This window comes from Gymnoscopelus braueri (assembly GCF_963280865.1).
Source record: "Gymnoscopelus braueri genome assembly, chromosome: 10".
Lineage (NCBI taxonomy): Eukaryota > Metazoa > Chordata > Actinopteri > Myctophiformes > Myctophidae > Gymnoscopelus > Gymnoscopelus braueri.
The window spans coordinates 24,483,405-24,509,910 of NC_137611.1; the positions used below are offsets into that span (position 1 = coordinate 24,483,405).

The following is a 26,506-nucleotide window of genomic DNA, read 5'->3' on the forward strand; positions in this document are numbered from 1 at the left end:
GCTAAAACAGGCTAGCAACACCCCCTCCCCCCCGCCCCCACCCCAAGGAAGCTGTTCAACACCACGCACTTTCTTACATAAAAAAAACCTATTCTCAGCGCCTTCTTTCCATGTTTTAACACATCCAGATGGGGAAAGCGATCACCCACAAGCTCGTAAAGTGAAGCCACATTGCTAGATGGTTGCCAAGATCTTTGTTGGCAAAGTGGATGTCCCTCCTCCTCCTCCTCCTCCTCCACTTCCACACAACAAGAATGTATCTGCCACCTCTTACACTGGGCTAGCTTGATGGCTAATGCTTCGCTAGCGAGCTACCGTAATAAACCCCCCCCTGTTCGTTCCTGGTTAGCAGCTAATGTTGATCGTTAAAGAAGTAACGTGGTAGTCCGCCCTTCTGCGTCTCCCCCGCGGTCGGTGTTGGATGCGAGGAGCGCCGGGGGTTTGGTCCGTTATGTCGGGCTTTCTTTGTCCAACGGCTCCCTGCTGGAGTCAACTCAGAACGTACGCGTCGCCATTATTGTCAATCAGACTCAGCGTTGAAGCGACTAGACTAGAGCAGTGGTTCTCAACCTATGGGTCGGGGAACCCCAGGGGGGTCCCCACATGATGTTCGGGGGGGGGGGGGGGGGTCCCCAGATGACAGTGAAGTGATAATTTAAGGACTTTTATGACCTTATTAATACCTAAAAAAAAGAAAGAATACATTTACTGCGTCAAAAGAAATCAACAAACTAGGCCTACTATAAAAACTGGTCAAACATTGGCCAAATTGTCGAATAATATAAGAAAGACAAAAAAATGAAAATAGCCTATCTACAAGCTCACAGCATGTGTGAACTTGTAGATCTGCCATTTTCACTATTTATCCGTGGAACCGAAAATGTAATGCCAACTCCTACATTCCAAGTGCTTATCCGGGTGCTTATAGGGGGTCCCCAGTTCAAATATGATTATTTTGGGGGGTTCCCACAAACTTCCCAGTTCAAATATGATTATTGTGGGGGGTCCTCAGTTCAAATATGGTTATTGTGGGGGGTCCTCAGTTCAAATATGATTATTGTGGGGGGTCCTCAGTTCAAATATGATTATTGTGGGGGGTCCTCAGTTCAAATATGATTATTTTCGGGGGTCGCAGCCTGAAAAGGTTGAGAACCAATGGACTGGAGCAAGGGTCTTCAACGTTTTCAGCCCAGGGACCCCTAAGCTAAGAGAAAGATGAAGCAGGGACCCCCACTACATATTGTATAAAATTGTGTTGCAAATGTAACTTTTTGATGATTTCATAGTGTTAATGTGTATTTTCAGACAGTTAACCTTTTAAACTCTCAATATTTAGTCAACTTGACCGTTGGCTTTGTACTTGGTCTGCTCTTTTTCCCTCTACACCAACTCTCCGAAAATAGCCGACCTAGATCTGCTATTTTCGGCTAATGTTCCCCATCAAACAAAGATTTTGGCGGACCCCCTGTAGTACCTCTGAGGACCCCCTAGGGGTCCCGGACCCCCTGTTGAAGACCCCTGGACTAGAGCAGAGCTAGGCTAGCCAATGAGTACAGAGTCAGACGGAGGAAAAAAAGACACTTGGGTTTGTTTGATTTGGAGCGTCATTTGACCGACCTGCCCGACCACCGGGGCGGAGCAAAGAAGGGTCTGACTCTGACAAAGAGAGGAAGATGCGAGGAAAGGGTGACCCATAACTTGCAGGTTAAAACTCTTCATAAAATAGTTGCACTTTAATCATTTCAACAGTGGCTCTCAAACTTTTTCATGTCAAGGACCCCCGGCCCACATTAATACGTAGACCTTAGCCTGGACCCCCATCTGATACTATTTTGTGCCAGGGAGGGCACAACATTTGTGCTGGTAGAATGTTTAGAATAAAAAAAAACATTTTGAAAATAGCCAATCTGCCAGCTCACAACTGATTGGCTGTGATTTTGATGCTATATTAACAACGCTTGTTCACCTCTCCGGTGATAAAATGGCCGAAAAGAGTGATTAAAAAGGTCAACCAAAGAACACGCTTTTTGTACAGGATTTCCTCTCTAGTCAGTAAGAATACCTTGATGATTCTTGCAGGGGCCCTCATACAAGGTCATTTCGATTATGCATTCTCCTCATGGTATCACAACACCACCAAGGCCTTAAAAACAAGGCACCAAACATCCCAAAACAAACTAGTAAGGCTACTTCTTGGCCTCAAACACAAAACCACAATCTAACCCCAGCTCATTTTGCTAGGATTGGATGGCTTAGGGTTGAGGACAGAGTACAGCAATTTACAATGGGCCTGGTCTACAAGATATGCCACAACATTGGTATCCCCCTGTATTTGTCAAAATACTTCCAAAACGTAAATGAAGTCCATGAGGAAATGAACACCAGAGGCAGCTCCACGACCACGGATCATGTTCAACCCAGATTTGGCTCAACAAAGGGAATGAACTCGTTCTCATGCTATTCAACAAAAATGTGGAATGCCCTACCAAAAGGAGTAGCCTAAAGGAGTGTAAAACCCTACTCACTTTCAAAACTGCCCTAAAGAAACACCTTCAGGAGGCTGCAATTCCAAACTGGCCCCTGTCAAAGTCTTAACCTCAAGGACCCCTGTGGGGTCCCACAGAGAAGAATTATCTGGCCTTATATTATAAATATAGGTTAACAACTGCAATTTGTTAATGTCTGTAGACGACTCAGCTCCTCTTGGACAGGGACAACTTGCAGGTCGAAAGAGTCCTGCATGCACCAAACTCAGAAATATATATTCTTTGCTTTCTGATAACAAACTGTCATTAGCCAATTTACCAACCTAAGTAAATTGGCCAACCTAATTTACCAACCTAAGTAAAGTTAGTAGTGGCTTTGTGATCAGAGTTGGTGACAATATAGGCCTATAGACTATAGTCACAAGCAAAGAGCTAGAGGACAGGCTACGTTGTATTTTGGATAACAAACTTTCCGGTAAAAAAAAATGGCATTAAAAGTGATCACGATACACAAAAGTCAATCAAAGAACAAGATTTTTGGTCATTGTTGCATATTTTGAAAGGTACCTTTTTGTATCGTTGTTTGCTGTAGGCCTACTGCTGTTTGTCTCTAGTTTAAATATTTATGGACCAAAAGCGAAACAAGCCTTTGGCCTTTTTGTGATTATCCATTTGGATAATGCTACGTCAATCAAATATTCAATCAAACTCCTGACCTGAAAACATGTTTTCTGTACTAAAGAGCTGAGAGAGACGGAGAGACCCCTAGGAATGATTAGCTGCCCATATCAGTCCCCATACCCTAAGTGGGGTTGGCGAAAGGGCCTTTTCTGTGTGGAGTTTGCATGTACTCCCTGTGTCCCTGGCCCTAGGGTAGATACCCTTACAAAAAACATAGAGTAATACTGGTGCCTGGTCAGCGGGGGCGCCTGATGGAGGGGAAAGGAACTGGTTGGAATAACGTGATCCTTCCACGCGCTATGTCCTACCGGGGAAACTCCCCCGGTCCCCCGTGTCAGGAAGAAGCGGCTTGCTAGCTCATGCATTGAAGGAGGCATGCATGAGCTCAGTTCTGGGCTCTCCCTAGGCTGGCAGAGGGAGTGTAGCGGCCAGGATTACATAGACAATCGGCACTGGGTGAAAAAATATGGGTTCCAAAATCCTGAGATAAAGATTTTGGGGGGAAAAAATGATTAGCTACTATGGCACCACCTACAGCTATATTTAACACTTATATTTTAACAAAACAATCACTGTATTACCCCCTTTAACTGTGAAGAGGGGACACAGTAAGCATCTTTCGGAAGATGTATTTGGAGTGTGTGCTCAATGTATATAGTTTTTTACCCACAGGGAATTCCCCAATTTGTGTGTGTGTGTGTGTGTATGTGTATGTGTATGTGTATGTGTATGTGTATGTGTATGTGTGTGTGTGTGTGTGTGTGTGTGTGTGTGTGTGTGTGTGTGTGTGGCTCGCGCGTGAATGCGTCCGTGCGTGCCCACACTCATTTTTAATTCCTGATGATTATTACTGCCAGAGTATTTTCATAAAGTACTCCCAGTGCCAGCAATTTTCGTGTTTTTTATTTTTATATTTTGTAAATTTTCATGAAAATATATTATCAGAGAGCTTTTTTTAAAGACAGCGCACAAATCCGCCACTAGAGAGCAGCACATGACAGCTTGATCAGCTGTCATGACAGCTCGCACTCCACACACAGTGTCAAAGAGAGAAATACATCAAAACAGATGTGACGTGGTCCCAGATTGTCCGATCGGACAAAATTACGATGTGATACACGACGGCGATGACTGATCGTCACCCAGACCAAAGATTATAGAAGAGAACCTGTGCGTTCGTTTGTTATACAGTGTGAAAAAACGTTTGTTTACCTAATCTGGACGAAAATGACCGGGGGAAAAGAATCAAAAAACGGAAACGGAACCCAGGTCATGAAACCGGATGCAGATGTGGGTGAAGTAAGTGGAACTCGAAAATAACATTGAATTTTAAGCAGCATAGCGCGATCAGAGATTAAACAATGAACGCGAGTCCAACGCGTCAAACGCGTCAATGGCGTGGGTGGATTAAGTAGTAATTGGCGCGTTTTCGAGTCAATGGCGTTTATAGAGTTAAGATAACCTTTATTAACAGGTCCTTATGTTAATTGAAAAATGGATATCATCCAGATTCAGTTATATAGCCGTGACTGTAAATCCAACAGACTTGTAGCTACAGGTCTAAAACCCACCTGATAAATGTATTAGGTGGGTTGTCAACTTCAGCCAATCAGCAGGAGAGAGTACCCATTGTTCCAATTTTGTATGCTCACTGTATGCTCACTCTTTGTGTCATCCTCATTATCCTATTTCCTGTATTCTTTCTCCTGATTTGATCAAATTGGTGTCCTGACATGACAATGCATCTTCTGTTTATTAAGGAGCTGGAGAGACAGGGAGACCTGTTACAGAACACTATAGCAATGCTTGCTATCAGAATATAGAGCTATTTAACACTTGTTTTAACAAAAAATATCACTTACTGCACCATTAAAATTGCCTCACTCTATCTGCTAAATCAAATAGAGTAGCTAAATGTTTGTAGCCCTAACAGACCAAAACTAGAAAAGTGCGCTCCTCAGAACAGATCTGCCAGGCCAGATTGCCTACCCATGGCCCTCAAATGTTGGAAGTTAATCTTAGCGAATTGGAATGGAATATGAAAACCCTGATACATCTTGATCACATAAGGATAAGGACATGACCCTGATAATGTGTATAGCCTACATTTGTGTGAGTTTGGGACCAAATCTGTATGAGTAGCAAAATGTGTGTGTTTTGAAGAAAACCTTCTCAGGCACAAATGGACAGACGGCTGGACACACAGACGGACAGGAACGAAAACATAGTCTCGAGCCTTCAGCCATCCGGCCTGGCAGAGACAACAAACAGATGACAGACAGACACACACTCGCGCACACACACACGCACGCACGCACGCACGCACGCACGCACGCACGCACGCACGCGCACGCACACACACACACACACACACACACACACACACACACACACACACACACACACACACACACACACACACACACACACACACACACACACACACACACACACACACACACACAATGATGGACAGGGGCAAAAACATAATCTCCGGCCTTCGGTAGTCCGGCCTGGTGGAGATAATTATACAATTGACCAACACACTAACTCTGTCCTTAAAAGGGTACTTTTAAGCGAAAAGTTTTTTACTTTTTTACTATTTGAAGATCTGGATCCGGATCCGCCGATCCAGTCCGGGTTTTCTACTTATTAAAAATGGCAAAATCAACAGGAAGTTGACATTTTTATTTAAAAAAAAAACAGTACTGGGTATGGTGATGTTCTATATTGTCTGAATCAACTTTGTTTGCGTTCGTTTTTGTGCTAAAAGAGTGACTTTGAGAGCAGTTTTACCGTACAATGTAAGTCAATGAGGAGCATATTTTGAATTATCAATTTCTAATCAATGGAGCAATTATTTTTTATTTCTTGCCCACCTTTGGAGTTACATCATGGCAAGGTAACTACACAACCCAAACCTCTACCAAAGTGGTCTTGCCCTTTAGCGCTGAAAGACTGTTGGATGTGCTTGCCCATCGGGCGGAAATTTCCTAGCCTACACGTACATCTGAGTCTTCTTCTTTCGGTTTATTCCCATCGGGGTCGCCACATCCATAAACCTCCTCTTTGGCCTTCCTCTTCTCCTCTTGCCTGGCAGCTCCGTCTTCAGTATCCTTCTTTGATTGTTTGTTTGTTTGTTTGTTTGTTTGATTGATTGATTGATTGATTGAATACTTTATTTAGAAAAGACTTGGAAACAGTAGGCCTACATGGAAGTACAATTCATACAAGGTCCTCTAAAATGGATCGCTCATAAAAGCACAACGGCTTATTTAAAATGAGATCCCCAATGTACCCGGCCGGCGTTAGCCTCGATCTCCAGGCTTTTATTGTTTAGTTTTGCTAAAAAATAAAAGCTTGGCCCAGCGAGTCGGTGTATGAGGAAGTGTTTCATTTCCCAACCAACCAGAGTGCAGTGGGCGTCGCTCGTAATGTTGTGTTAACGGGGCGGGGGTTGACGGACAGATCGGTGAACCAATGGGGATCAGGCGCAATCTCTCGCCGGCTCTATAAACCCGCCCCTCTATACACGAAATCAGGAGCGTTGGGGCAGTCTAGGCCGGCGTCATCCCTCCTCCAAACCATCCAAAACCATCTCAGCATCTCTTGTTTTATCACCAAACCTAACCTGAGCTGATCCTCTAATGTAGGCTGATCCTCTAATGTATTTCTGATCTTGTCCACAGTCCACCCTTGTCTCTCCTCATCCTCAATTCTGCAACCTCTAGCTCCACCTCCTGTTTTTTAGTGATACTGTTTTACAGCATGGCTGGTCTCACTACTGTCTTATAACATATTCCCTCTCACTCTTGCTGGTACCCTTCTGTCCAGGGGCGTAGCCACGGGTGGGCATAGGTAGGCCTGGGCCCACCCATTTGGTTTTTCTGCCCACCCAAAAAAAAAGAAAGAAATTAAAACTTTAAAAAATATATATATATTATATATATTATATATATATATATTCAACCATTTTGATAACAGTGTACATATAGGGCAGTGTATATCAACCCTGGCAAACGTCCCAATTTTGGGCCGGGGCTACTGCTGAGGTGTGCCGCGCCGTTTGAAGGAGGTTTAAAAAAAAAAAAAGGATGACTGATGATTGACCCCAGTTTTAAAAAAAAACATTTTTTTTTTTTTTTAAACAATAATAATAATCAGGCATGCAAACAGCCCCGAGGTGAAAAGGGTGACAACATGCTGTTTTTTTTCGGGTCAGGTGTCACACTATTGCCCTATTTGGATTCAAAACGGCAAGTGGAAGCTGAAAAGCTACAAGTTTGCATGTCTGAATAATGCAAAAACAGAAATATTTGTTTGCATTTGCTTTTTTTCTCCCCCATATATTTTCATGATAAAAAAGTGCGTATCGTATCGAAATCGTATCGAAGTTGTGTGCCCAATATCGTATCGTATCGTTTCGTGAAATGTGAAAATCGGCACACCCCTAGTGTGTGTATATAGATATACCGTATATATATATATAATTATATATACCGTATATCTAGGTGTGCCCTGGGATTTTTTGGCTATGCCAGGTGTGCCTTGGCACAAAAAAGGTTGATAGACACTGATATAGGGTACCCGAAATCCGCCACAAACCCGCAAAAAAAGCATCAAAAACCATATAACCGCACATTTTCGGTCCGGGCGCACATGCACGCGCGCGCCCTACAGTGGCATAACGCAGAATCGCGGGGCCTCCCCGCGGGAGTTTCACGTACATGCACACGCGCGCGCGCACGTGCGTGCACAACCCGAATTACAACCCGAATTAGACCCGAATTTCTGGTCAAATTCGGGTCTAATTCGGTCTAATTTGGGTCTAATTCGGTTCTATTTGACCAATATAAATCAACTTTTTCCTTTTTTTTTGCTGTAAAAATATTTGTATCAGCGCAGGCCCTGCTGGTGCCCCCCCCCCCCCCCCCCCCCCCCCCCGCACCGCATCACCTGCTACCCCTCCATTACGCCACTGGCGCCCTAGGCCCAGCCTCGGCTAGCGTTCTGGCTACGCCACTGCTTCTGTCACAAATCACTCCTGACACTTTCCTCCATCTATGCCACCCTATACATGCTCTTTTTTTTACCTCTCTTGATCCACACTCCCCATTACTTTGGATAATTGACCCCAGGTAGGCTATTTAAACTCTTTCACCTTCGCCACCTCTACTCTGACTTTCATTCCCCTTCTCTCTAGTTGGCTACTTGCCTCCACCTTTCCAGACTCTCTTCAACCTGTTGACAGACGACAGTGCAGTCTTGCATCAGTGTTTTATCCTAATCCTAGCTCTGGTCCATAGCGTTAGAACGCTATGGACCAGACACCAGAGCTATCCTAATCCGACAGCTCTACCCCACCTGTCACAGACAGGCTGTCTGTGTCTAATTAACTGTGCCTGCAGACAGTGCTTCCCACATGGTAGGCTACTCATGATTACGCTTATAAAGGTTTAATTTTAATTGGAGAAGGTCACGGCAAACACCGTGATGCAGGTGCTTACAAGTAGCCTGTGTAAGTAGGCTACTGGAATATGTGCAGATTGTGCTTTGTGCACATAAGTACCTGTGCAACTCAACATGCAGGCATGATCCAATTACAAGCTGGCAGTGGCATTAATCATGACTACTCATGCACGCACATGTAAATGGTAAAAGGAAAAAGAAAGAAAATGGAGGGACTCTGCGTTTCATGAATGATCCCATGATGTTTTCCCCTAGATTCTACTAGGCCTAATCATTTCTGTGTGTGAATGAGGCTCAATGTTAAATTAAATGTTGCATGTATATTGTGGTGAATAATAAACACATATTGGCCTCCTTGGTGAGAAATACACACTGGTCTATTTTGTTAGACCTGTAACAAGTAAATAGTGTCACTGAGCAGTGAGCACCATATAAAGGCCTATATTCAATTCAATTCAATTCAATTCAAAGGGCTTTATTGGCATGAGAAAACATACGTTTACATTGCCAAAGCAGAAAGCACAATACAACAATACAGCAATACACCTATATATGCATAGCATTACACACTAGGCTGATATTGATTATTTCTTATTTGTAATCGATAGCCGTAACGCTTGACACATTGTTAATTATGCAGATTTGTTTCACATTCGTCGGTGGGAACTTTGACGCCTCACGTATAAGTATGATATTAATCTCCTTCATTGGACAAATTATGTGTTTCTGGGCCCCAAAAAAAAACAGCCTGTCGCATTGTGTAGGCCTAGTGTAGAACCGCTTTATGAACTGTAGGTGGTGCCAGACTCTGGTCTGCTTGAATGCCCATGTACATATAGTTGGTCAGAGAGCGCCATCATCCGCCACTGTGTATATCGCCCCCAGATCAGCTCCCCTTGACTGTCTCCTTCACACTAGCACCCATATGACCGTCTCCTTCACACTAGCAGCTCCCATAGCAGCACCCATAGCACCGCAGGCATCCGGAGAGAGAGCTGACATTCCACTTGAGCCACAGCGGCCGCTATCTATCCTTGCAGTGCGAGGGAACAGAGCGACCTTGCGATGATCTCCCTGGACTTCAATTTCAACGTTTTGACAAGGGACCTCTCGCTGTATCTCGAAAATCAAGTGAAAGTCGGACTATTCGGATCTGGAGTGGGTCTGTCCCTGGTGCTGGGTTTCAGCGCAGCATATACCTGCTACTACTTGATATCGGTAGCAAAGGTAGGGATCTATTGACCGGCTGCTTTGATGAACCATTTCATATGATATCACGGCCCACGGTTTAGTCAGCGTTTATGTTTTCCTTAGAGGAGCACTGCTGTAGGCTCAATGCCATCCATTGCACCCAGAAACGACCGCTGCATGATGGATGGATACATAGATTAGGTTGCTCTGTATCCCTGACGCCTATACGCCCGCACATGTGTGATGTGATGTGATGTGATGGGAGGCAGTGAAAGTCTAACGGGGTCTTCAACGTTTTTCAGGCCAAGGACCCCTATAGCTGAGAGAAAGACGAAGCAAGGACCCCCCCGGGCCCCCCCACTACATAGCGTTCAATTGTGTTGCAGATTAAACATGTCCATAGATATAGCTTCATGGACTACCAGTGTTGTGTGCATTAACGTTTTTTGTTTATTTCAGACATTTAACCACTGAAACCCTCAATACTTTGTAAACTTGACCGTTGGCTCTGCACTTGATCTGCTCTTTTTTTCCCTCTACACTAAACCTCTTTGCCGAAAATAGCCGATCGCAGCGTGAGGCGTTGTGAGCTTGTAGATCTGCTATTTTCGAGGTCTACCCCTCAGAATAGGGATTCTAGGGTTGAAGTGGTTTAAAAAAGAATCCATATCACACAAAGATTTGGTTGCCCCCCTGTAGTAACTAGTATGGCCCCCAGTGTTGAAGACCCTGGGTCTTCTATTAGCCATCCCCTTGAAGTGGGATGTAGGCCAAAATGAGTGGCATGTTATTATGTATTAGTAATTACACAAGTCAATGTCTTAAGCTATTGTAACATTTTGATGACTCAATAGACCCCGGCTAAGAAACTAATGGCAATTGAAATTCTTATGCTGTCATCAGTGTTGGGTCACAATAAGTTTATTGTTCACTGGAAAGTCTTAACAAAGTCTTAACATATTACATAACAATATGATTAGTTATCACAAACCAAGCTACACATGAAATGTAGCCTATTGCTGAAAGGTAATGCTGCAGAAGTTTATGAAAAATAAATAATAGTCCAAATAAAGAATCAAATGTCATGTAATATCTAAAATGATAGAATAGAATCCAGGATCACAGATTAAGATGGCTAGTCTGCTACAGAATGGCTTTAGGCCAAAGTAATGGGCTTTATGCAATACATTTACTAGGTCACTCCATATCCCTATACATACAGTATTTTATTTGTATTAATCTTAAACACACACAATGTTAATGTAAAGCTAATGTGTTAAATTTGCTAAAGTAGAAAAGCCAATCATGCAGCTTCTTCCAGATGCGTTGTGCTGACCTCCTGCCAGTTACACAGTGCAGACAGTGGGTGAGAGGTCAGTCCCAGCAGGACCCTCCTTTCTTACAATAAACAGTTTCAATGAAATTCTCACAAAATCTCAGAAATATACTGTACTGTATGTATACGTGTGTGTGTGTGTGTGTGTGTGTGTGTGTGTGTGTGTGTGTGTGTGTGTGTGTGTGTGTGTGTGTGTGTATTATATATATATATATATATATATATATATATATATATATATATATAAAATAAGTGGCTATTTTAATCACTGACATTGAAAAATTACCAGTAATTTAATACAGGAGTACAAAAAACAACAATGACTCTCCTTTGACTTCAAACACATGATTTGTCAGTTTATTTGTCACTTGTGATGGTGTTTCTGAAACATTGTCATTGTCTTGATAAAGGTTGGGAGACCGAAACATCGGCAAAAACTCAAACTCTAAAAACATTGCAGATGTGACAATCATGGTGTAAGAATTTTTCATGTTAATTTTGGACTAAAACCAACATATTCTTTTTTTTTGTAGAAACCACAACTCATCTCAGGAGGTAAGAAGTTCTACCAGTTTCTGAGGGAACAATGTCCAGTGGTGTCAGAAACCTACTACCCCACCTTTTGGTGCTGGGAGAGCCGCATCCAGACCCTGCTGAGACCCTTTGTTACAGCCAAACCTGGGGTCAGCTACAGAAAGTAAGTACTCCCCCAAGAGCACAGAAAATGAGAAATTGCTTTGTTTCTTAAAATTGATTGATTGAATACTTTATTAGCGGTTTGCCAAAAAAAAGATAAGAACTCAAGAACGCCTATGGCTTGTTTCCATTGGGGTCCTTTGTACTCAATTCATCGAAAAATGAAAGCCTTTGCTTGTCCCGGGATCAATGGGCGAACTGGTGGAGTGCATGTCTGTTAAGAGATAAGCCTAACGTGTGTGGGATATGTTAAAGCTGGAACATTTGCTGTAGCGTAATTTAATACCAGAATTATTTCAGCCATCTATTCCAGGCCTGCTGAGGGGCAGGTTTATTAAAAGCATAAGAAATTGGCATGGTCACTTTGGGTCTGCGATTACCTGATCCTTGATTCCTTCAATACAAGTTTCACACTAGGAAACAAATCCCACTCTTGCTCGTGACTAAGACTCAAAAGCTCAAAGGTGAATGGGACCTTTTGCACCGTCATGCTGGCTGAGACCACTGTACAGTAGCTGCTCAGATACTGTACATTCTTTCGAGGATCAATGGCATTGGCCAATGCTTTTCATACCCCCGGCATTGGAATGATTTAAAACTGTGGTAGGGAGGGGTGTATACATCATCCTCATCGGGATTATGTGGGTTTAAACCTTGCCATGATGTAACTCCAAAGGTGGACAAGAAATCAAAAATAATTGCTCCATTGATTAGAAATTGATAATTCAAAATACACTCCTCATTAACTTACATTGTACGGTTAAACAGCTCTCAAAGTCACTCTTTTAGCACATAAACGACCACAAACAAAGCTGATTCAGACAATATAGATTCAGAACATCTCAAAACCCAGTACTGTTTGTTTTTTAGATAAAATTGTTAACATCCTGTTGATTTTACTATTTACTACTTATTAGGAAGCAGGGTTGCATTGCTCATGGGACGGCCTTGCACGCCGCGCAAGAACCTATTTGAACAGGAGCACTCGCAGGCGCATAGATTTAATTATTTGCAACTTAGTGGTTTGTGACCTTAGTGGTTAGAGAGATGTCCCAAATGTTTACAAATCCACAGGCAAAGTCCTGGCCTGAGGATCCATAGTCCATAGTTATCTGTTCCAAACCATTTGTTGTGATGAGTGCAGTGTGGTGGTCTGTTTTCCCCCCAAAATGTTTAGGTTTATCTGTAGCATATTATTTAGGAATTGGTAGGTGAGTTAAATGTAGGAATAACTGCATTTTTGCTTGTTTGTTTTTTGTCTTTCATGGATGTCCGTTCTTTACATTCAATTACCAACAACACATAATTCTGTGATGGATATTTGCCCCAGATTGTTTGTCCTATCATTCGCATTGTTTCCAGCAAGGACATTCACATTACCTTTCATTTTGACTGTATGCCCTGGCCTTTACTCAATCAAGGGGAAACACTTTCCCACAATGCAGAGGGGCCATGTCAAGTCCTGCAGCCACCCATCTATAATCAAACCCAGTAACAGCGATGACGTTTACTGACATTATCACATTTTCCCTCCATCCATAAGACATCCACCCATAATCAAGTTACCCCAAGGTTTGCCCAATGACAGAGACCCTGAAAGCTGTCGGATTTATCCAAGCCTATCTGGGAGAAATTCCACTCCTAGTAGAGGATCAGTGAACCTATAAAGTACCTACATTTATAAAAGATCATCTCCTCACGCTTTGTGGGTTGCTCACTGTGGATTGGGCCTCCTTAACTTTCAAGTCTGGCCTTAAGGTGCATATTTTATGGTGGTTCTGTAATTTCATGCTGATGTCTCCAGCGTGGCCTGGCCAGGTTTACTCTACTGCTCTGTGTTTGTGCGTGCGTGCGTGCGTGCGTGCGTTTAAGATGGATTGCACGGGGACTAATCAATGACCTCATCTGCCAGCCTACATTTTTAGCCCCGGCAATTCATTTGCCCTAACATAGTATTCCTCAGTGTTTATTTATCCTCCTTGAGTGTAAAAATGTAACCAAATGGACCATTACAGGTCCATATGGTTTCATGTGTACACACTCTGAGTTAAATTAACAGGAGTTTACAGTGATACAGTACATTGGTGCAAGGTCCCCCCCAGCCCTCCTTTCTCTTGACTAGATGCTTCTTGAATAGCAGTCTCTGACAGGACGATCACCGGGGAAATAAAACGGTTGTCACAATGAGCTGTGTGCAGGTGGACTGTAAAACCCAGAGTGTCCATTTAACCCTGAGAGTGTACAAATAGAACCAAATGAAAGTTACATTTGTGCACTCTTTGCGTTAAATCAGCACTCAGAGGTTTTATTGTGTGGGACTCCACTAGCGCCATATCAAATTCCCTTTGACACTGTTGTTGATTGATGTGTCGGAGTAAATCATTTTACCTGGGAATAAGAAACAAGGTAACGCAATTATGCCGAGAAGCTTGTCACTCTGCTTGTACTCTGCCGGATGTTCATGTACTGTAGGTTTAGCCATCTGAGAACAGCTGCAAGAGACACCATTCATTTTATACACTGTGACAATGACATGCACGCCTGCTGTTGTAATTAAAGCTACATCAATGTATGTACAACAATGTATTGCATTTGTATCTCTTTGCAGTATTGTGATATCTACGTAATTTGCTTTAGTGCATAATAATAATAATAATAATAGCATGCTTTAAAAACAAGAGTCATGTGTGTATTAAAGACAGGGAGAGAAGTGAGACACACGCACGCACGCACGCACGCAAGCAAGCACGCACAGGGAATAGAAACCAAGGATTGGTCAGATCCTTGTTGCTGAGTTCGATGTCCCGCTTGTCTCTGCAGTGAGCTCATTAAGGCAGCAGATGGAGGGCAGATCTCTTTGGATTGGTTTGACAACGATGACAGTCCCTCTCACCCTGACCCTGCCATCAGACCCACAGTTCTTCTGCTCCCAGGCCTCACCGGAACCAGCAGAGAGTCCTACATACTGCACATGGTCCAACAGAGCCGGGATCTGGGCTATAGGTGGGTGGTCCTCTTGGCCAGAGAGACTGGGCATCGTGCCCACAGAGCCCTGATTCATACGTTTGTCACACTGTGCGTGCCATTGATACGAGTCATTCATGTATACAATTATGTCTTCATTCAAGTTGATTTTACAGATTATACAGAATACACATAGTAAAATCCTTACTGATCATTTAACTCTGAAGAGTGTATAAATGGAACTAAATGGTTCAAATGAAAACAAATGGAGCCAAATGGACCCTTATTTGGCTTCATTTGTATACCCGTCTGAGTTAAATCAACACTGGGAATTTAATGTGTAGAGTTACATCAGGTGAGCAGGTGCATCGAGAAGTGTGCCAGTGCCACCCTAGTGTCCAGCGCTGTCTTGGTAAATCGCCGAACATTGCAAGCGCATTGATGCAGAGGGAGACCGATTTCTACCCCACCCCCTCTCCACCATTCTCTCCCTAAACAAACACCCCTTCTGTGCTCCCTGCACTCATTCTTTCAAACTGAATGTGGAAGGAATGGGAAGACAGCAGGCAAACTCAGCATCTTTTGCCCATCCACCGCTGTCTGTGTAGCTTAATGAATCACAGTTTATCCTGGTACAAGCTTCGCAGCTTAGTCCAGTCCAGCCTGGTGCTCTGTGCTGCAGTGAGTAGTACGTAAGCACTCCTTATCAACCAGCCCCCCCTGTTTGACTGCACCCTGCTGCTGACTTACAGTGATATAGAAACAGCAGGTCTGACTCCTGCAGATAATAGATGACTAGTGAGCTGTGTGTGTGTGTGGGGGGGGGACTTTACTCTCCAGTAGCTATAAACAACATGATTTTATACAGCTGTGTCTCGTTATATATCTCATTGTATTCCTAGTTCGCCTTCTTCAAACACATTTAGGGAAAAAAATAAATTTGGGCCAAGGTGTTGAATGTGCACTTGGCAGTCAGTAGGCTAACTTGTAGACTACAGTCATGCACAGTCACTTTGTTTAAAATAATTCACTGTTGCAGTGTACAGGTGATTTTTACCACTAACAACAACTATAAAAGGGACTATTTTATTCTGATTCTGATTATTATATAATTATTTCAACCTGGCGTTTCTATTTGTGGCATATCATTGTAGGCACACAACACAGTCGTATGAAGCAGTATGAATCAGGCGTAAGTGATTAAAAGCAGAATCTTGTAGAATCAAATTCAAAGGACTCACAAAGATGGCTGTACTGTCATTCAAATGTATGTCATAAATGAATTTATGAGCACATTTCTTTTGACTGTTTCAGATGTGTGGTATTCAACAACAGAGGGGTGTCTGGTGAAACGCTGTTGGTAAGACTCATACATGTACATACACAATGTTTTACACCAAAAACAAAAATAAATCAGTTGCTCAATTATTTTTATTTTATTTTAGCTTGAAATACATTGTATACCCAACCAGAACACCAGAGATGTGTGTGTAGTTAAAGGTTCTATGTCATTCATTTTCACTTTTTTAATTTTTTATGTTTTTTGGGGGGTTTTATGACCTCAATTACACCCACAAAATCTGAACTTTGAACATTCAGTGGATTTTCTGTGGTCTGGGGTTTTCTGAATAATTAGGCTGAAAAGTAATCTGAACTTGGCCCTTCGGCAGTGAGGTCACAGCCGATTAATCCCGCCCACTCTCCTCCTCGCCCCTCCCCTCCCCTATCCTTTCCTTTTGGGGGGGGGGGGGGGTGGAGCAGAGGCGATGATTAACAGGCAAAATCCCTCACCAGCGACACCCGCAGGCAAAGATTTATTTTTTCATTGCAGTTGAAAAGGCTTTAGAAATGTGAGAGAAAAACACCTGCCATGGATCAATGGAGTGGAATTTTTTGTTAAAACTTTCTATACACGTTTGAAGGACCATGACAAATACTTTTAATGTGTGGTAAAACTGAACGTCATGAAACCTTTAAAAAGGAAAATAGGATTATGACATTGAGAATTATAGAAATGCCCTTTCTACTGCTTCAGCAGTCAGCTAGCTCAGAGCATGTCTATTGTACACGTGCCATGTGGACTGTACAGACAGTCCATGTTGACCCATAGCAGGGATTAAGTTGCAGGTGGACAGATAGTGTATTTTATTGTCGACCCAAAGACACATGACCTTGCCACGGCACGTGCAGTTCAGACACCAGGTTTCATCTGTCCTCCTACTCTCAGTTATATTTAGTCAACAAAAAATGGGCCTAAGCTCCTGTGCAATGTATGTCTACTCTGTATTGACACCTACAGAATGCTTCTGGACAGGGGCACATTCTTTCAAGTCTGCAGAATAGCCAGTGTCTTTCTTATCATACTATCAGTGTCACCCAACCATCTCCCTTCGTCTACAAGACATGGTAGTGTCTTGTAGCCAAGGTTTGCTGACAATGTTTCCTTTTGATAAAAATGTCATTGCATCAATGGCTGGTCTATGCCTTGTACTGTAGTTGCCATTGTTGTTTTCCCACGCTGGCTATCTGCTGCACATTTATCTGAAAGAGACAGGCTCTGAAATCTGTGAGAAATGCTAAATAACAAATTTGAAAGTTTCTTTTGAGATTTGGTGACCTCAACTGAACTAAAACAAAAATGTGGCACTATCTGAAGAACTGATGGTAAAAAAAAAAGAAGAAGCAATATTTCTTCTTAATATGAACTGGGTATTTGTGCAACATTTCATGAAAATGATTTAGCATTCATACGTTGTTGTCAGTGTGTTCTCCGTGGCCACCAATTGTGAATAGTCTTCATTGTTTAAATAGGCCAGTGCTTCAGAGTGGCCCACTATGTGAGAGATGCCCTCTGTCCAAAGAACAGTACAAATGCTACTGCCCTAATTCTAGACCTCTGCTTGAATAGCAGTTACAGTACTTTTTTTAAAAGCACATGTAGCTATGAGATCAGGCAAAACTGCTGGTTCCCTTTATGTTTACAGGACCAGCAAGGCTGAATATGTCACAAGTATTTCCTCTAAATCTCAGCAAGCTGTGTACCAGAGTTTGTTTACTTCAGTGGGCTCTGTTATGTTACTGCAAAGTCCTCTACCTGTGTTGGCCTATGAGAGGAACACAGCCTGCTGAGTGCAGAAAGCAGGCATTTACTTTCCCTGCACATTCTGCTTGAATTTCAATGAAGGGCCATAGCTGAGGAGAGACAACTGCAACCCAAGAATTGGCCTTGTTAAATGGACTCCTCCAAGTAAGAGGTGATTTGTTGTGTCCGTTAAGTAAAGGCTATTGCCTGGCAAACTGTTTCAGGCTCAGAAAGATTATGCCCTTTCCCAATGGGCATGGTGCAGTGTTAGTGCAGTGTTACATTTTTATGATGTCATTATTTAGGTCTAAAAGTCTAAAGTCGAACTAATTTAGCGGACCTGGTAGCAAGGCAACATTCTTGACTGGATTTATTGGGTTAAAAAAATACAGTAATACATATAAAACACAATTATATCCTTACACATGTACTGTATGTCTATTATCCAAGCTCGTTCTTCTGGCCTTGTTCTGGTTGTGTTGGGTGAGAGGAGAGTACAATAAACAGTTTGTGAGGTTTGTCGTAAAAAACATGTGACCGGTTGTATATTGGTGGTATTGTCATTATGTTACCATATTTCTATATCCCAAACGTATTAATTTACTTTGCTCAAACTTTGGTAACCTGGTAGATCCTATATTCCATGCATTACCTATCTGCCTCTTAAATGTAGTACATGGTTCATGGAAAAAAAGGATCATTAAAGGTTCTATGACATTCATTTTCACTTTTTTTAATTTTTTATGTTTTTTGGGGGGCTTTATTATTTAATTAATTACACCCAAAAAATCTGAACTTTGAACATTCAGTGGATTTTCTGTGGTCTGGGGTCATCTGAATAATTAGGCTGAAAAGTAATCTGAGCTTGGCCCTTCGGCAGTGAGGTCACAGCCGATTAATCCCGCCCACTCTCCTCCCCTCCCCGCCCCTCCCCTCCCCTATCCTTTCCTTTGGGGGGGGGGGGGGGGGGAGCAGAGGCGATGATTGACAGGCAAAATCCCTCACCAGCGACACCCGCAGGCAAAGATTTCTTTTTTCATTGCAGTTGAAAAGGCTTTAGAAATGTGAGAGAAAAACACCTGCCATGGATCAATGGAGTGGATTTTTTTTGTTAAAACTTTCTATACACGTTTGAAGGACCATGACAAAGACTTTTAATGTGTGGTAAAACTGAACGTGATGAAACCTTTAAGCTATTTTGGTTCAAGATTTCCTTAGTGTCTGTGTGTTTTGCTGCACAGGTAACATATCGGTCATGTTTGCACCCTATATCCATGTTGGACATGAATCATATTGTCGCTGTCGGGCAGAAACCTTGTAACTCCATATTTCATTTAGGGAAAGTAGGCTGACAGGAAATGGGGGGTGACACGCAGCAAAGGGAACGGGAGTCGAACCCGCGACACGCTGTCAGGCTGGCATCTCAGCCTAGGGTGCCTGGACCGTCACACTACCGCCCAGGCCATATTTGAACTTTTTATGTTTTTACGTCACTTAACGCCCTACTGCGTCATACAAGAGTGTCAAGCAAAAGTAGTGAAAATATCCGATCTACAAGCTCACAGTAGATCGGCTATTTTCAGTATTTCTGAAAAGTTTCGTTGAATTCGTTCCATTTCCTGAAAAGTAACGTTTTTTGGACATGTGAGGTTTCCACCCGACAGCGAAGATATTATATTTAAAAGAGAAAGAAAGAATGAGTGCATTGTGTTTCTATTCAACCCAGACTCCCAGAACCTACTGTGCTGCCAACACTGAGGACCTGGAGGCGGTCATTGAACACATCCAGCGGAACTATGAAATGTCTCCAATTATGGCTGCTGGAGTCTCCATGGGCGGGTAAGAGAGGCCTTCATTACAAGCTGACTAAGGTTGTCAATGTTACTGCGTCACTTCTTTACTGAAGTGAAGCAGTCTGATACGGCTTTTACTGCATGGTACCAGCTCAACTCTACTTTGTTTTCCACTGTAGGATTCCCCTCAATGTAGCTGGTCATCATTGCGACTTCTAGCCCTATGCTCATGAGCCTACTAAACAATGCTAAAGTTGAAGCTAATGCTAACACTAATGCTCTGGAAATTTAGAGTAGCCAATTTTTTTTTACCAATTTAGTCATTATGCCAATAAGTCCTCCCCACACATTTCTGTCTCTGCCACTGCTAAGCCACGTTTTCACTACTGTGCCAGAAGTTTTCCAGCAAAGAAATGAGCATAACTGGCTGGAGAGACCGTTTTCACATGCCCTCCTTGGCAGGAAAAGTTCTGGTATTGCCTGATAAGCCACCGTTTTAATTTGTTTATTTTCTAACGGTATATAACTTAATACTCGCGCAAGAGGACTTACTTTAATCAATCGAAAGAACAGAGGATAAGCGAACGGTTATCTAATATATTTCTTTCTCTCTCTCTCTCTCGCAATCATTCGTTAGCATATATTAGGGGAGGCCATAGCTGAGTGGTTAGTGAGCCCGCCTAGAGAGCCAGAGGCCCTGGTTGCCCCAGGTACGATTCCAGGCCAGGCTAGCAAATGTGTCGATGAAATGAAATTTGTCCCTGAGCAAGACTCTTAACCCCTACTTGCTCACGCCTCACAGGCCCTCATTGGAAACAAGACCGTAAGGATTTAAAGGAAAGGAATTATCTTATGGGATGAGTTAATTAGCAGATCTGTTTCTAGCTAGCCTAAAATCTCATGTCCATAAAATGATCTTGAAATGTCAACTTTCTCACACTTAATCGCTTGTTCTTTTTTATAAACGGCCACTTATTAAATCATATCGTTAAATCACCTCGGGACCTCCAAACACCCATAATTAGACATCCCACAAGTTCATATTGGCCTTTTCCCCCCGTATTTTTTTCCTTTTTTGTCCAGACCCACCGAGTACCCCAACTTTGATTGGCTCCAATGAAGTTTCCCATGGGAGTTCAGTTGGAACAAATTGAGAGGTGCTAGTAGACACCTCTATGAACACATTTGTGTAGAAAGCTATTGGTGAGCATTTATTTTGCAGATTGGTCAGACATTTCCCTAACTTCCCTAACTATGCTGTTGTACCCTACTGGCTCAACAGCCAGTGAGGAACCCCCACCGGGAGTATGTAGAATCTCCCTCCTACTCCTCCTGTTCAACACCCCCTGCTGAACGGCGCCACCCCAGCCCATAGAAGTACGTCAAAGACAGACAATAGAAAAGCAAGACACTCAGCTTTACTTCCCGTATCTGTATCCATTGAAAATGTTGCAATTGTCGAGTGAAATTCTAAAGATTTCTGAGCTGGGGTAAGCCCCCAATGTTTCAAGATCCTAACTAATAGTCAAAGGAGCAGTTGCAGTTCCCAAGTACAATGGCAAACTACTTGTCCCCGCCAAGTTCAAGTCACTCAAGGGTAAGAATGCAATCTACTATGCAGCCACAACACAGTACAATGCTCCACCAACAGCCCTGAAAGTTCTAAATTCGACATAAACTGACCTAAAATCATGGCTCCACCTAAATTCAAATGAGCTGAATTCATTCCCCCAATGCTGCAGAGTAGGTCTACGATGGAACAAACAGGTGTAGGATTTACACGTCTTCAGACCAGACGTGAGATCTGAGCGGGCCGTACCAAGTCAAACCAAAGTCACGATAGATTGATAAATCCCGACAATTGCGGTGATCTCGGCGTCGAGCCAAATTCACAAACAAAAGACCTGTTGCCAGTTTATCAGCAGAATGGAGCAGCCAATTTGACCTCGCATAGAGAGAGAGAATAGGGTTCAACTTGAAGGATTGAAAAGCACATTTAACATGACTGAGTTAGGCCAAAGATGACAAATATGACCAAGATCATTCATAAAATAGATAGTTTCCTTGATCTAGCAACTTCAATACTTTAACTGGAAACAAATTTGACTGAGCAACTTTCATTTGTAGTTGAGTAATGTTTCACCAGGAGTATATACTTTGACTCAAGTACTGGGGTAGAGTACTTTGGTCCACCAGTGCTGCGAGTAGAGCCTCACTTTGAAGCATATGTCCAGGACCCTTCACTGACCTGCTAAAACAATACATGCCCAGTGGGACCCTATGATTGATTGATTGAATACTTTATTAGCAGTGTGTATTAGCAGTTATTAGCAGTGTGAATCATATATGTGATCTGAACGTTTTTGGCTTTGTTTTTTCCCCGAAGTGGGCTTCAGCGGAGATTACTTGGCGCCTGGTCATGACGCATTGATGCTAGTAATGATTCTCACTGACCAATCAGTAGTCTGCAGTGTTTACCCATGAGCTTTTGGTCATGCCTCAGCTTACTTGAAAGAACAGAGCTAATACCAAAAAAGTATGTAATGAAAAAATTTACATTTTGCCCAATGGAAAATCCAAAAATAGGCAGTTAGTAGAGTCAAGTTTAGCCGGTACCATGCTGTGGAAAAGTCACTTAAAATGGAATAATTTAGCCACGAAAATACTACTCACTAAATTGTAACACGAGACCCAAATTAATTCTTACACTCTGAGTTAAAGTAACACTGAGGACTTTGCTGTGCAGACTGGGGATTTAAATCAAAGGGTATTATACCGTCACACTGCAGGGGAGTTTTAGTTGTTTTTTTACATTTGTTTGGGGCATAACTCAGTTTTAATGCAGATGATACAGCTCAGCTTCTCAGCATGCCATGCCAAAACATTTTTTTTTACTGCACTGCGCTAATGCAATGAAGGAAAGAATTGGTCAATTATGGAGCATTTCCCTATCGCTTTCCCTTTACAATCCTGTTATCCCATCCTCTAAACCTCAATGTCCAGGATGATGCTGGCCAATTACCTGGGCCGCAAAGGTCGTGAAACCTGCCTGAAGGGCGTGGTGGTCTTCTCTGCGGGCTGGGATGTGTTTGAATGCACCGCGTCACTGGAGAAACCCCTGGACCGCTTCCTCTTCAACTCCTACCTCACCAGCTGCCTACAAGCCTCTGTGGACAGGTCTGCATGGCCCAGTGTGAGATTAACCCAGATTAGTTTCTAGAGCCACCAGGACCCTATACCCATCCCAGCCTAGACAGCTGTGGCTGGGAGGTCAGGGGTTTGCATAATAACATATTGCCGTCTAGGGCTGCACAAATTATCTTATGTCAGTCAGTAAGTCACATTGTTGTACTGAAACAAAAACGTGTGTGTTTTAAAAACAAAACCAAAGTAATTATTTGTCTTTTATCATGTTTTTGATTAATTTCCCTATTTGTGATAATAAAGTACACCTTGACCTTGATATTCAAACGAGTTCATCTGTTTTTGCTCTCCTCTCCAGACACAGACCAGTGCTTGAAAAGTGTTACGACATAGATCATGTTATGAAGGTAGACTTTACTTTCAACTTAAATAATACATAGACGCTAATCCAGTAAAATTATGTACCTGTCATGTCCTATAATTTTTATATATATCGAACTGTTCCTGCAGGCAAGGACTATCCGAGAGTTCGATGAGAGGTTCACCTCTATAATGTTTGGATATCCTACCAATGACGATTACTATCGAGATGCCAGCCCCATCCACAAGCTGAAATCTGTGCAGGTGCCAATGCTGTGTCTGAATGCTGCTGACGATGTCTTCTCACCGAATCATGGTACGTTTCAGCCCCCAACGCTACTGGATGGGTGTAGTAGTTTCCACAGGAGGAGAAACACATTTTATGAAAGTGCTGGCTGAACATTTGGACTGACAGGCTGACCGACTGGCTGAATGCCCGACTGACATCAGTCAGCCGGTCTTAGAACCTAGCAGGAGAAAAGAAAACAGTATCTTTTGTTTAGTTTTGCTTTGTTTTTTGTTTTTTACAGCCATTCCAGTGGAGGCTGTGAAGCAGAATCCTAACCTGGCACTCCTTATCACCTGTCATGGCGGCCATATTGGTTTCCTGGAGGGCCTGTGGCCTCGAAAGAACACTTACATGGACCGGGTCTTCAAGCAGTTTGCCAAGGCTGTCATAGAGGAAGGCGGAGGGCTCACAGACCTATCTTGCTAGGAAAACCAATTCCTCCAATGTTTTGGTTTGTTCCTTCAATTCTTCCGCGGTCCCTTTTGTTTTTCCTTCCTCGGTTTATTCCATATTTTTTTCCTTCCATCATTCCTTCCTTTTTTAGTTTGTTTGCCTTGTTTTTCCTTCCTCCAGCCACAAGCAAAAAAAATGTTTCTCATTCATACATTCGTACATCTTGTTGAATATTTGTTTATGCTGCATTTTAACATGCACTTATACCTCCATATATGCTCAACAACTGTATGTAGCCTTGCAATCAATATTATACTTATTGAAAAGCAAGCATGGACACTTGTCACAATGTTAAAGAGCTGACTATGTGGTCATCCTGTTTAGTTGCGTATAATGAAGACAATTGTGGTATATCATCACCATGTGCAATGAACAAAACTACTGCATAACACGAGTAATGTAAAGTACATTGTGTTAATTTAACTCTGAATGTTTATAAATGGACGGACGAGGGTCCATTTATTTTAAACTTTCAGAGTTAACACTCCAGAATCTACTTTGTATGAAGCATCTTTTTACAACTCATATCAGTAGGAATGTAGTCCTCAGGGATTTTCTTTTATTTACCCCTAGTCCTATCCTGTGGAGTTATTATTTTGTTGGTCATTTTTCTGTTAACAATTTTTCCAAGCAGTATTACCGGTATGTCCCAGTTAACATGTTTTCTTGAAGTTTCCTGCATGCACTTTTTATTAACACATTCTACCTTTACACCAAATAGTTCTACAAATATATATTATGGAAAACGAATCACTAATGACAAGGAATGTTAAATGGCACTATTTTAGTTTATACGACTGTACCATGCCTCTAATTCCCTCATGTAAGACACTTGATTTCATTTGATATATGGGAAGTTTACCCCAAAGGCCAAACAGACCACAACTGAAATTCCACGGCTGTCCTTGTCCCGTTGTAGATCTAAGTCTTAACCTGTTTGGTTCTTTTAGTCTGAATGTGCTTGGTACAGTGATGTGACTGACGTATTGCACTTTACTTGGCATGAACCAATAGTCTTTTTTCACATCCGCCATTTTAACATTAAATAGCAGGATAAACACAGGTGTTACCAGTGATACTAATTACTTTTCAGGGTGTCAGGGTGCTGCTATTGTGCATGTTGGCTCATTGAAAAGGCTCTGCTACACTAAATGAAAAGGAACCTTAATTATTAATTGAATGAATGAAACTGTTTACCTGCTATTTCATGTCAATATGGCTGCTACGAAAACGGTCAATTGAACTGAATGGCGAATGCTGCGTTACAAGATGCGTATAGCATCATGGAACCGGGTTGTCTGGCATCTGTTTTGTCAGCCAACAAGGTTCAAGGAGGTGGCTGCTATGTATGAGTTGGCATTGAAATAGAAACAGGCTACCGACAGCCTGGGTTTCAGCCGTGCACCATATGAAGGATCATGACTTCCTGTTCCTGTGGAATTATTGTGTCAGTTTGTTCTGCCAAGTGGCCATTGAGTAGCATGTGTTTCATCAATGTTAAGCCTGATTTATACATAAATTAGTTGCGTGCCAGTGTCATGTGGGAACATAGCAGATTTACAAGCTCACAACGAGTCGCATCGCTTGTAGATCTCTGAGCGAATCAGGCCATATCCTGAAACTTACGATAACATCACTGCATAACCTGTAGCACAAAGGACATGTTGTGCGGTTTTGTTTTTCGTGGCACATTGAATTTGATTTTGTACATTACATACACTGTATAATGAAAGAAACATTCTATTTAACATGTGCAGCAATAACATTTTAAAAATAATTGTCTGTATAGTATAGTAGTAATATGCACATTATCAACATGAGTGTACAGTATTATGCTGTATTTAATAAATTATTAAATAGAGTGTAGGGTCATTTGTCTTCTCTCTCTTTGCCCTGTGGTTCAGCTTGTAATGAATTTCCTGAGAATATTGGATTGCTTGAATGACCATTTAGGTTAGAATAATGATGACCTGCCAATGCTGCCATACTCCAATGTCTCACCCTGTCTTATGTACAGCATCTCCTCAGTTACACTAAACCTTTGTCTGTCTGTCTGTCTGTCTGTCTGTCTGTCTCTTTCTTGCTTTCTTGCTTTCTTTCTATATTTTTCATGTGCGCTCTCTCTCTCTCACTCTTCAATGAGGTTTTACAAATATGGCTACAAACCAACACCAGTCCTATTTAAAATCCTTCCGGACAGTGTAGCTTTAAGCTCACCGGTCACGTGAGGTGTTAAGCCTGCACCCAGAGGTCTTCACCCTTGGTGACATTGAGTTGTCCCCTAGAAGTTGGCATTTGACAGCTTGCCACTGGAGCTAGCTTATCATATGACTACTAGTGTGTCAGAGAGTACTGATACATCTGTCAAACTCATTCATTTCACCCGCTTTTTCTTTGGCAATGGTGCATTTTGGGGTTCGTGGAATCAGATTGTTCCACGCTCATCATTGGCTCAGACACTGATATGATGCACTTTGCTACAGTAGTGGGTCTGATCTACCAGAGGTTGACCATAAATAATCCCCACCCTCTCTACCCCCCCAATAAGCCCACTGACAGATG

General features: G+C 42.4%; 1 protein-coding gene across 1 annotated transcript; it reads left to right on the top strand.

Moving 5' to 3' along the window:
• Positions 1–9,687: 9,687 nt before the first annotated feature.
• abhd3 (abhydrolase domain containing 3, phospholipase) lies at positions 9,688–25,754 on the top strand. Its single transcript, XM_080439665.1, has 9 exons — positions 9,688–9,863; positions 11,697–11,860; positions 14,680–14,862; positions 16,138–16,183; positions 19,632–19,744; positions 22,702–22,875; positions 23,201–23,249; positions 23,353–23,518; positions 23,733–25,754. Exons 1-9 carry the CDS (start codon positions 9,702–9,704, stop codon positions 23,915–23,917), a joined length of 1,242 nt encoding a protein of 413 aa, XP_080295791.1. The 5' UTR covers positions 9,688–9,701; the 3' UTR covers positions 23,918–25,754.
• Positions 25,755–26,506: the final 752 nt, after the last annotated feature.

Coding starts and splice junctions, on each gene's coding strand:
- abhd3 (XM_080439665.1), top strand. CDS start 9,702: ATGATCTCCCTGGACTTCAATTTCAACGTTTTGACAAGGGACCTCTCG. Junction 23,250..23,352: donor ACATAGATCATGTTATGAAG/GTAGACTTTACT, acceptor CTGTTCCTGCAG/GCAAGGACTATCCGAGAGTT. Junction 23,519..23,732: donor TGTCTTCTCACCGAATCATG/GTACGTTTCAGC, acceptor TGTTTTTTACAG/CCATTCCAGTGGAGGCTGTG.